The sequence below is a fragment of the Carlito syrichta genome, unplaced genomic scaffold (assembly GCF_000164805.1).
Source record: "Carlito syrichta isolate Samal-C Ts95f unplaced genomic scaffold, Tarsius_syrichta-2.0.1 Scaffold303986, whole genome shotgun sequence".
Taxonomy (NCBI): Eukaryota; Metazoa; Chordata; class Mammalia; order Primates; family Tarsiidae; genus Carlito; species Carlito syrichta.
Window position 1 is genome coordinate 448,322 of NW_007248082.1, and position 11,763 is coordinate 460,084.

Consider the following 11,763-nt stretch of genomic DNA (forward strand, 5'->3'; position numbering starts at 1 on the left):
AAAGGCTAAGGCGGAAGGATCGCCTAAGCCCAGCAGGTCGAGGCTGCAGTGGCTGTGATCATGCCACTGCAACTCCAATCTAGGTGACAGAGTGAGACTCCAACTCAAAAATAAATTAAATAAAATAATCTTGGAAGTTCTTTAAAATGCAATTTCCCAAAATGTTGTCTAGAGTGGGCTCCAGGAATTATCAAGGCCCCCAGATACTATCCATGCAGATGGCTTGCAGACCATATTTTGAGTAACAAAAGCGAGAAGTACAATCTTTGTCTGATATCAGGATCTTGGTGGTGGTAGTGGCTGAGAGGCACAGTGCAGTCAGCTGGTTTTAATCCTAATACCATTTTCACGTGTAGGACCTGTTTCCCTAGAAAGGAGGTGTCTGAAGAGTCTTTGTCCTCTAGGATAGTGACAGTGAGCGTGGGAGTCAGCACAGAACCTTGCTATGCCAGGTAAGTTTGAAAATCAGACTGAGGATTAAGGGAGTGTGGGATGAGTTGATCTCTGTTTTGATGACTACAGTATAATCACACTTTGTGGGGCACTGTACACTTCCCTGCAGGCTGCAAGTAGATACAGATGAAGTTATTCTTCAGCGGTAGCAAAAACAGATAGATTACGACAAGCATACACCTGGTGACCAGTGCTTTCTGCAGTAGGTCCCCAAGTAAGTGCAGTTGTGTCTTCACAACGTGAGCGGCTTTGGTTGAACGTCAGGTGATGGAAAGACACTAAAATCTAAGTACTCTGACAAAGTTGCAGCATTACTAAAACTAATTCTCCTGCAATCCAGCCCCCAAAATGAGTTTATGACATTTTCTCAAATGGAACAAGTCATTCTTGGTCCCTAAAATTTTGTACAGGTGTGATGGCTTTTTACAGTTACCTGAGATGATGACTTCAGCCCAGGATTCTTAGGCTAGCCTGGGCAACATAGTGAGACTTAATTTCTTAAAAAAAAAAAAAGACTTTTTACAACTCTCTTTCCTGATGAGGTTGCTGTCCTTCCAACCATCTTTGCCACTGCTTCATGACCAGCTGATTTAGTTAATTGCAACATACTTAATTACATGTAAGTTTACATGCATACATACAAACTAATGTGTGAAAGGGTAGAATTATTTTAAAGGGAAGCCAAATACTGGTTTTCATATCTTGATTTCTGAGGGTTTTTTAATATATCTAATTTACCCTTCCTCTAAGAAAGAATATTAGGGAGGTGGAAAGTTTGGTGTTTAATCTCATTTGAAGATTTACTTTTTCTGTTGGATTGAGGGCATTGATCCTATGTCATCCTTGGGGAATCCCTATCTAGGCTCCTGATTCACTGTGATAAGCATTGAGCTGTGTCTCTTCACCTTGACCTTAGTCTGACCCATATTTGTTGTTGTCAGTGCACAGCGACGGCTTGGGCTTCACCTTAAACACCAAACAAGAATAGGAGGTACAAGCCATAGCTCCTGGGATGCCTGGATCAGGCAAGAGAGAAGAGTCCTACATTCTTGGGACCCTCTCCCCACCCAGCCACTGCAGGGCAGGGGGGATAAGGGGTGTGCTGTCTATTCCTTGTCCTTTTCATGAGTGGTAGACTGAGCCCCACTTCTCAGACCCTCCCCTCTCACCCAGTGACCTAAACTTCTGCAAAGTGGAGAGCTCTAGGCAGGGAATGGAGAGTCGCTTAGAGTCAATGAATTCTACCCCTTTGGATGATGACCTCCTGGATGACTGAATCCAGTCACTGGAACCCTAGAGAATGTGGATGGAGACCATAAAGAAGCCCAAATAGCATGCTCTGCTGAAACCCATTGGAGTAGGGTCAGAGATGGGGTTGGCCCATGAGGGCACAATTAAGATAGGGTTCAAAAGTAGTGACTCAAGAACAAAAGAAAAGGGTAGCAGCTGGGAAAAATAGCAGGACATGAGTTTATTTATTTATTTATTTGAGTTGGAGTCTCACTCTGTTGCCCAGGCTGGAGTGCAATGGCACACTCATGGCACCCCAGCATCGATCTCCTGGGCTCCAGCCATCCTTCCTCCTTCGCCTTCCAAGTAGCCAGAACTATAGGCATGTGCTACCACGCCCAGCTAATTTTTGATTTATTGTGGAGATGAGGTCTCAACCAAGTTGCTTAGCTGGGTCTCGAACTCGCAGGCTCAGGCAATTCACTTACCTCGGCCTCCCAAAGTGCTGGGATTACAGGCTGAGCCACCGAGCCCAGCCTGGACATGAGTTTAAACATGCACATGAAAAGTGAGACAGGAGATTAATTATGGGCAAGGGAGTTGGGCTGCACTGGTGGATGATTCTGTACTTGACAAAGTATAGAAAGGAGGTGTGACCTTCCTTTGAAGAGAGGACTGAAACCTAGCTTGCAGGTTTTTTGGTTTATTTTTTTTAAGTGTCTGTTTCTTTCAATGCTTTGCAAATGAGCCAATGCCTTCTCAACTTATGTTACTCAACCATTTTGCTTTAATAAGCACAGTTAATAATAAAAAGTCTAGTGGTGGAGATTAAGGGAGTCTCAGACTTTTTTTAATACTATCTTTGTCTGCCATGTGAGCAGTTACTTAATCTTTTGAACTGTTTCATCTGTCAAATAAGGAGATTTTGTTTCACTTGATAAATATAAGCAAAAATGAGAATACATATTTATTTAAAGGATGAAGCATGATGTCTGGCACAGTACAGTTATTGGACATCGTGTCCCCTATACGTCATGGCCCCTGCCTCTGCTGCTTGTCTTTTAGCAAGGGGAAACTGCAGTGCAAGTTAAATTTTCTTACCACCCCCATTTCCTTGATTAGTACTGTACTGCACTTTTCTTCTACTCCTTCAGTTTGCAGACTTGGTGGCTCCTGCCTCCCTTCCCTGGCTCAGTGAGAAAGATCCCCACCACTGGCTCTACTTTCTAGGTGATCTCAGAAAGTAGATATCGATTTAAAGAAAACGATGTCTTTTGGGGGGATATAATGCTAATTGTAATAGAGTTGCTTACTTGCATCTCTACAACTTTATCATCAATTTTAAAAGAAATCGAAAACTCTGCCTTAGGAAGAGAACACAAAACGGAGGCTTTGTTTAAAACCTCTCCCTTTCCATTTTTTTACTTGTCTCTCTGAACCATCTTTGATGTTAGCTGATACTCAAATCTACATAAGAGCCAGAAACCATCTACCCAACCTCGTCACCTACTAACATCTACATTCGGTCTTTTTATACAAGACTTCAACTTTGGCTGAGGTGGGAGGTTGGAGGTGTTGGTGGTTGTGGAGACTTAATAAAAGGTGGTTTCCTCTTCCCGAAGAGGAAATATAGCGCCGTCGACATATTTCCCCATCCGCCTGTTTCCTCCCTCTCTTTCTGTCTGAAGGAAAGTGGTCCAGCTGTAACCACCGTACTTCTCCTCCCCCCATCATCCCTCCCCCACGCAAGCAACTGAACCGCCTATGATGTCATAATCACAATCCCATTACCTCATCCTGCTGGGGGAGGGCGGTGGAGAAGGAGTGAACAGCTCGGGGCCATCCTGATCTTTACAAAGTGTTCCAGGTTGGGGCAAATTACAGAACCAGGTGGAAACGGCCCGCAACCCTTTCAGTCACCGGTATTTAAGGTTCGAGACGATCCGGCAGCTGAAATAGGGATTCCTGGAACTCCGAGCAGGCCCTAATCGGCGCTTGGACTACACTTCCCAGCAGCCTTCGCGCGGACGCGTCCTTTGCTGGGGGAAGGGGGATTCCTTCAGAGAGGTGGCTGTAGCGGGCGGGACCGGAGAGCAGGTGAGAGGCATTGTGGCTAATTCTTTTAGGCTGTCCGTACAGAGTGGGAAGCTGCATTCGGGCCGCTGTGGGAATGGAGGGCAGAGGCGATGGCTTTGTTTACCTTCTTCCGACATGGCCTCCCCCGCGGATTTCGAGATATGCCTCCAACTGGGCCCGACCACTTTCTGTGAGATTTTGGAGGGGGTGACTCTTTAGTGAGGAAACCACTCCCATTCCTAAATCAAAGCGCCGGGCTCGTTCCCGACAGCGCTATCCGAGCAAGACTTTGAGGGAGACACGACGCCGGCCTCGGGCCTCCGCGGGCGGTTCAGGGGGATTCTGTGAACCGAAGCTGTCCCTTCACTCTCCTCAGGGACTCATTGGTTCGTGCCAGCGCCTTTTAAGGGCACCGTAGGGTGAACGGAGTGCTCAGAGCTGCTCCGGCCGCGGCCCTGGGAACTGGAGGAGCCGCGGTAGGTGGCGGAGGGCAGGTGGCGCTGGGGCCTCGGGGCGGGTACCTCGGCGGTCCCTCCCTCCTTCCCTGTTTCCCCTCCCCCAGTCCGGCCGCCTGCGCGGCGCGGCCTCGCAGGCCGCCTCCGCCGGGAGAGCACGGGACTCAGTGGGGGAGGGGGCGGCGGAGTGCTAAGTCCCAGACCCTCGCCATCCTTTGCGTCCTGAGTTCTCTTCCCGCGGCCAAATGATGGAACCTGAGTGGGAAGAGGCGAACGAAAGGCCCTCCGAGCGAGCCCTGGCGCCCCCCCAGGGACCAGCGGACGCCCCATGCCCCACCCCGCGGGGACAGGCAGGGCAACAGAGGGAGAGGTTGAATATTGGAGGGGCCTAGCCTTTTGCTTCTTCATCGGGGTGGGGGGAGGGGTGCTCCCCACTTGTCACCCCTGTCTCCACCAGAACCATATGGAGAAGAGCAGTCAGGGCTCCACTTACCTGTTCATTTACCTCCCTGTCTCCCTCATGTTTTCCTTTAGTCTCCCCTAGAGGTGGGGGGCTGGATCCTGGGGGGAAGGTCCCCAGGGGATTTGTGACTCTCCTCCCCCTTGGCCTGACTTGATCCTAGGTTGTCCGTGTTTCAGCACAGCCTCAGCATCCCTGAAACAGGAGTGTCAGGGGTTACTGCCATCCAGTAGGAGGTGGAGTGGGGGTCCGGTCTCTGTTTGAGGGGGCTGGTGGTAGAGGGAAAGCCTGGACTGAGAGTTAGGCCTGGTGGGGTTTCTGGGAGGCCCTAGCGGCCTGCTGCTCTGTGAAGGGCTGAGTCCCGTGCCAGTTGTTAGCTGAGAAGTTTTGACTTGTTTGGTGAACGATCAGGGCTGTATCTACCCTCAGATGTACAAAATGGAAGGGGAAGGAAGGCGGCAAGAGAGGGCTTCTTACACTTTTTTCATTGCCTGCTTGAGAAAGAGGAGGCCCCTCGCGGAGCTGGTTTGCCTTCTTTTGTGTCCTGGTTTGATTCCTTATGGCTTCCGTTCTGTTCCCCCTCTCAGCCTGGCCTGTTTTAGGAAACTCAGGCTGAGAGTATCAGTTGCGTGGTGGTAGTTGCATTGTTCCAGTTACCGCTGTGTGTGGCCACATCTCAACAATTAAAATGCAGAAAAACACAAAATCACTCTCTTCACTTGATCCTAGAGAGGGCTGGGAGTTTGCTGTTTGTCCAAATGCCTCATGAAAAGCTTGAAAGAGTTTGCTTCACTCCCTGTTCCTCATGGCTGTTCAGCCTGAGGCCTGGGGTCTCCAGGGTAAAAGCCTGCAGTTAGGTTCCCTCTCTGGTTGATTTTTGAGGGCAGAGTTAAGAAACCCAGAGCAGAAGTGATATAAGCTTCAGCTTCTCCCATGAGAACATAGGGGAAGCAACTGAAGGGAGCTCTCCGGAAGCTAGAAGTTTGTTTAGGTTGGTAATAATAGTTATGCATGAAAATGATAGTTAACTATAATGATGATTGACTTCTGCACCTTTCTTCCAAAAAACTCCAAGTACATCCAGGTTTATTTCTTTGCTCTTCCTTGTGGCCTCTCTCTGAGGTGAAAATGGGGGTAGAGATGATTCCCTTTTTTTGGTAGAGTGTTCTGCCCCCAAGGTCACAGAAGGAAGAACCCTCTTGGGCTTTTGTTAGTGTGCAGGTAAAGGAGGCTGGCATCCAGCCAGAGAAGTAGACCCTGTTGCCTCTGCATCTTAATGATATCACCCCTTCTGGCATTCTGAGGTTTTGAAGAGCTACAAATAAGAGAGATGAGAAAAGACAGTCTCTGTGGACTTCTGATTTTTACAGACCAGATGGCATGCTTTTGGACATTTTGATGTTTTGTGTTATATTGTTCCTATGACAGACTCAGATTATTCTGCCCATTTTGCATATGGGTAAACCAAGGCCAGGGAATGTTGAATGACTTGCCAAAACTCAGCAAATTGATTTCTTGATGATTTGTTCTCTCAACTAGCTAATGCTACATACATTCCCTGGTGAGCTATCTGCCTGCTGGTCATTTTTGGGAATAGGCAGAACAAAATCAAGACACTAGGTTAACCTCCCCTCTTCCCTTGAGCAAGGCCCCTCAGGCAATTGTGTGGGCTTAAAACCTGTTCTCTGACAAAGTTAGTTCGCTTCTATTGGAAATTGACCCTGAGAAAGAATCTTGATTAATTTTATCCATGATCTTAGAGTCAGATTAGGCTAAAAATTCAGTTGAGCAAAGTCATGGAGTAGTTGTTTATAACATCTGAGAGTTTCAATGTATTGGAATTACCCTGATCTTTTCTTTTCCTTTTCCCTTTTGATAAGAAAATATACACAGTATCTATTGGAAAACAAATAACTGCTGATAGGCTGTTTAGGCTATGAGAGAACAGTCATAACTACAACCACTGCTTTTCCTTGTGCTCTATTACTATTTCTGTAGTTTAGGAGAAGCATATCTCTCTTCGCTTCTGATTGGAGGATAAAATACTGGGCTGAGCAGGATGGAAATAACCATTTGGGCATCCCTCTCTCTCTCTCTCACTTGAGCTATTTCCTAAGTGGTGCTGGTATTCCAGTTAGAAACAGAGTATGAACCAGGTTAGGAGTAGCAAGTGAGTTTCAACTTGACTGCCAACTCCAACTTATTTTACTGGATATTTGGAGTACCAAGTTCAGAAAGTTTCTGAGGTTGTTTAGGCTTAGCAGGAAAGAGTTATGATCAATTGATGTCTGCCAGAGGCCTGGCTTAGGGGTGCTGTGGTATGTGTGCCATGCATTTTCCATCTCTGGACCAGGTACATCTCTAATGTCACTTGGGACTGGTCCCTCTAATTGGCAGACTCAGCAGGCATGACTGGAGAGGGAAGTCCCAATGGTGCTAGAATGGTGCTGCAGTGGCAGAAGACGGCTCACGAGTGAGGTCTGGAAGAACGACAGGGAAGACATCCATCATTTGCTCCAAAGTGTGCAAGTCAAATCCTGGGGAGAATCATGATAACCCTGATCACTGAGCAGCTACAGAAGCAGACTCTGGATGAGCTGAAATGCACACGCTTCAGCATCAGTCTGGTAAAAGACCAGTCTTCCTGCTTCTCCACGACCCCCTCCCCCTTTTTTCTGAGGCTGTTTGTTGCTACCACTTTACTCTTGTCCTGTGCTGTATGAATCATGGTACTTGTACTGGAAGAGCCCACTAAAGGCTCAAAACCCAGCCCAAAAGGAAGGGGGCAGGGATTTTTCCACTGATAGAGAAGGGACAGCAAAACTCGGGTGGAGAAGGGTTTGAGATGTTGGAAGATGTTGGAAGATGTGGATTGTTTTACTCACTAACTTTGGGAAGACAAGAGGACGAGAACACTTAGGAATCCCTAACATCACTATAACTTATGAATTGCAGGGGAGAACTGAAAGAGGGCTTCCTAGAGATCTGTCAGTGTGTCCTGAATCTGAATCATGATGCATATTCTCTCTCTCTTAGCCCTTGCCTGATCATGCAGAAATCTCCAACTGTGGGAACCCTTTCCAGCTTGTGTCTGGTAAGGCATCATGTATGTTTGTGTATGCCCATGCCTCTATCTACGCATTCTTTTTTTTTGAGTTGGAGTCTCACTCTTATCACCCAGGCTGGAGTGCAGCGGCATGCTCATGGCCACCGCAGCCTCCACCTGCTGGACTTAGGCGAGCCTTCTGCCTCAGCCTTCCAAGTAGCTGGAACTACAGATGTACACCACCATGTTTGGCTAGTTTTTGTGATTTATTGTACAGACGAGATCTCACCAAGTTGCCCAGGCTGGTCTCGAACCCACAGGATCAGGCAATCCTCTCTCCTTGGCCTCCCAAAGTGCTGGGATTCATTGGTTTCCAGGGACCGGAACTAACTAGCCTGCCTCTAGAACTTTCTTGCCAGGGTCACCTTCTGAGATTGGCACTTGTCTCCATTTTATTGCCCCAGCATGAATGTTAATAGCTTGTTCATATTCCTTATGGAGACTTTTATAATCTAATTTTCTTGTTTTGAGTTGGAGTCTCACTCTATCACCCAGGCTGGAGGGCAGTAGCACCCTCACAGCCATCCCAGCATCGACCTGCTGGGCTCTGGCGACCCTTCTACCTCAGCCTTCCAAGTAGCTGGAACTACAGGCACATGCTACCACACCCAGCTAATTTTTTATTTATTATAGAAACGAGGTCTCGCCAAGTTGCCTGGGCTGTTCTAGAACCCACGGGCTCAGATAGTCTACTCGCCTCAGTGTCCCATTGTGCTGGGATTACAGGCTGAGCCACCAAACCCAGCCTATAATCCAATTTTTTAAATAAGCAATATATTCACATGTTACAAAAATTTAAAAATAACAACAAAAAGGTTATACTGAGAAAAATTTCCCTTCCTTGTCTGTCCCCTGTTCACTCAACTTCTACCACCTCCCTAAATGTAACTCCTGGCTGGGTATGGTGGCTCATGTCTGTAATTCCATTGCTTTGGGAGGCCAAGAGGGGAGTATTGTTTGAGCCCAGAAAGTTGAGACCAGTCTAGACAACATAGTAAGACCTCGTCTCTACAAAAAATTAAAGAATTAGCTAGGCTTGGTACCATGTGCCTGTAGTCCTAGCTACTCAGGAGGCTGAGGCGGAAGGGTCGCCTGAGCCCAGGAGGTTGAAGCTGTGATGAGCCATGATCCATGCCACTGACTGTAGTCTGTGTAGACTGTAGTAGAACCTTGACTCAAAATAAATAAAATAAATATAACTCCTGTTATTAGTTTCTTGCATAATATATCTGACTAGAATTTCTTTATAAAATAGAAGCAAATATAAATGTGTATTTTTATTACCACTTTTTTACACATAAGGTTACATACTTTTTGTTATTCTATACCTTTTTAAAAACTTACCTATAATTCTATCAGAATGCTGAGCAATTTCTTACATAGCTGCATATTTTTACACTATATGGGTGTACCTTAGCTTGTTTAATCTCCTATTGACATGCATTTAGGTTATTTCTAATTTTTTGTTATGACACATAAAACTAGTGAATAACTTCATATATGTCATTTTTCACATGTGAAAATGTATCTGAGGTATATATTCCTAGGTGAATTAATCAAAGGGCCTATGATCATGGGGGCATTTAGATGGAGGTATCGCTTGTGGACAATCAGAGCTCCCTAAGCCATGCTGCTGGGTTGTTCTATATCTCATTTTCTTTTCTGGGATACCTGGCAAGGGAAGTGCGTTGACAAAAACATCTTCCTTCAGTTTCTTCCTTCTGTTTACTAAATACTTGCTGAGTGCCAGATATTGAGCCATAAGTACAGACCAGGAACCCATGGTTCCTGCCGTCATGGACGTTAGTAGGAGGAAGAACTGTTGACCAAATGGAGTCAGGTATTATTTTTGCCATCATCAAGTCTGACTTCATATACTTGTCATTTGCTCCACATATCTACCCCCTGCAGAATTCCGGCCAGATAGTCAGAGTTTGGAGTAGGCCCTTTGTTCTTTAACGAGCTATCTCCTAAAAGTCATGATTTTGGTTGGAATACAGTGAATGAGGATCATTCCTTTTAGTCCGTTTCTCCTTCCTCCCCTTAGTCCTCCCATCTGTTTGAATTTAAGAGAAGGCCTAGAGAAGGGGAACTGGAGTATGTGGGTGGCCAGGCACAAAGGAACATGAGCAACCCAAAGTCTTAGGGTTTCCCAAGCACAGGTTCCACTGTCAAAGGCCTTCCCCTGTTGCCCTCCTTAGGAATAAAAGTGATCTCTTACCTGCTTGATTACCTCTTACTTCTTGGCAGCCCTAACTCCTGCCTTGGTGCTGTTGACACACGAGAAGAGGAAAGGCCAAAGAGGGAGAGCACAGGCCTGCTTTTCAGCACCCAGGGCAAGGTGGGGGATGGGTGGCATTTGGCAAGGTAGAGCTAGTGAGGGATGCGCAGGGCAGACACATAGACATGTTTGTTTCTCTTGTTTTACCTTTGAGAGGGAGTGGCAGGCAGTACATGAAATGTTTTTGACTCCAGGTGGTTTCTCACAATGGAGGCATTATAGCATAGTAGTTAAGAAACGTAGCCTTGACATCAGGCAGGCCTGGATTTGAATCCTGCTTTGGTCATTTGATTGCTGTATGAAATGGGGAAAGTTACTGAACTTCTCTCATCTGTGAAATGGGGATGATAATAGGACTTAATTCATGAGGTTTTATATAAAGTCACGTGGTAAGCTCTTAACAAAATGTTAGCTATTGTTAATATTTTTTTTATAAATGCCTTCCAGAAGGTGCTTCCTGGAGGGGCCTGCCTCACTGTTCCTGTGCTGAGTTCCAGGATAGCCTCAACTTCAGCTACCATCCTTCAGGCTTGAGCCTGCACCTCAGACCACCCAGTCGGGGAATCTCCCCCCAGGAGCAGCCCCTTTCCCAAGTCCTAAGCCCTGAGCCCCCAGACCCAGAGAAGATTCCTGTGCCCCCAGTCCCTCCATCCAAGAGGCACTGCCGCTCACTCTCAGTGCCCGTGGACCTGTCTCGTTGGCAGCCGGTGTGGCGGCCCGCCCCCTCCAAGCTGTGGACTCCCATCAAGCACCGAGGCAGTGGTGGAGGGGGTGGGCCGCAGGTGCCTCACCACCAGAGCCCTCCGAAGCGGGTCTCTAGCCTCAGGTTCCTCCAAGCTCCCAGTGCCTCTTCTCAATGTGCCCCAGCCCACAGACCCTACAGCCCTCCTTTCTTCAGCCTGGCCCTGGCCCAAGATTCCTCTCGACCCTGTGCCGCCTCCCCTCAAAGTGGCTCCTGGGAGAGTGATGCTGAGTCTCTGTCACCTTGCCCGCCTCAGCGCCGCTTTTCCCTGTCACCCAGCCTGGGCCCACAGGCAAACCGCTTCTTGCCTTCTGCCCGGAGCTCGCCCGCGTCCTCTCCAGAGCTGCCCTGGCGACCTCGAGGTCTCCGCAACCTTCCACGAAGCCGCTCACAGCCTTGTGATCTGGATGCCCGCAAAACTGGGGTCAAACGGCGCCACGAGGAAGACCCCCGGCGTCTGCGGCCTTCCTTGGACTTTGACAAGATGAATCAGGTGGGACCATCAAGAACAGGGGAACTTAGATGGGAGTGGGAGGACTCTATTCCTTTCCCATTTTTGAGCTAACCTCCAGCTTTACACCCTCCCGATGGCCTCCTCTGGAGCTCTTTTCTGTCTGAGCCTTTGCTAGAGTGACCTACCATTCCAGTTCACCTGGTTTTAGCAGTGAAAGCCCCCATCCTGAGGTGGGCTCGGTGGCTCAGCCTGTAATCCCGTGCCTTTGGGAGGCTGAGGTGAGTGGATTGCCTGAGCCCATGGGTTCGAGACCCGCCTGGGCAACTTGACGAGACCTCATCTCTACAATAAAAATAAAAAATCAGCCGGGTGTGGTAGCACGCCCCTGTAGTTCCAGTTACGTGCAAGGTTGAGGCGGAAGGATCGCCAGAGCCCAGTAGGTTGAGGCTGCGGTGGCTGGGAGCGGCCACTGCGCTCCAGTCTGGGTGACAGAGTGAGACTCCGAC

General features: G+C 47.9%; 2 protein-coding genes across 5 annotated transcripts in view; one reads left to right on the plus strand and one right to left on the minus strand.

Annotated features, from left to right (window-relative positions):
* Nucleotides 1-4,261, minus strand: part of CDC25C (cell division cycle 25C) — a 41,416-nt gene extending 37,155 nt beyond the window's left edge. Inside the window, exons 1-2 of the mRNA XM_021712994.1 lie at nt 4,110-4,261; nt 3,884-4,077 (exon numbers count right to left, since the gene is read on the minus strand). The gene's annotated coding sequence lies outside the window, so the exon portion shown is untranslated. The remainder of the gene's footprint in view (nt 1-3,883; nt 4,078-4,109) is intronic.
* FAM53C (family with sequence similarity 53 member C) overlaps nt 3,461-11,763 on the plus strand; it is a 12,428-nt gene continuing 4,125 nt past the window's right edge. Inside the window, exons 1-4 of one of the 4 annotated variants that reach the window (XM_008059289.2) lie at nt 3,461-3,780; nt 7,072-7,301; nt 7,711-7,768; nt 10,509-11,296. In XM_008059289.2, coding sequence (XP_008057480.1) covers nt 7,224-7,301; nt 7,711-7,768; nt 10,509-11,296 — 924 coding nt within the window. In that variant the 5' untranslated portion in view covers nt 3,461-3,780; nt 7,072-7,223. Of the gene's footprint in view, nt 3,781-3,839; nt 4,236-7,071; nt 7,302-7,710; nt 7,769-10,508; nt 11,297-11,763 lie in introns of those variants that run through there. The other 3 variants (XM_021712996.1, XM_021712995.1, XM_021712997.1) reach the window with 3 other exon arrangements.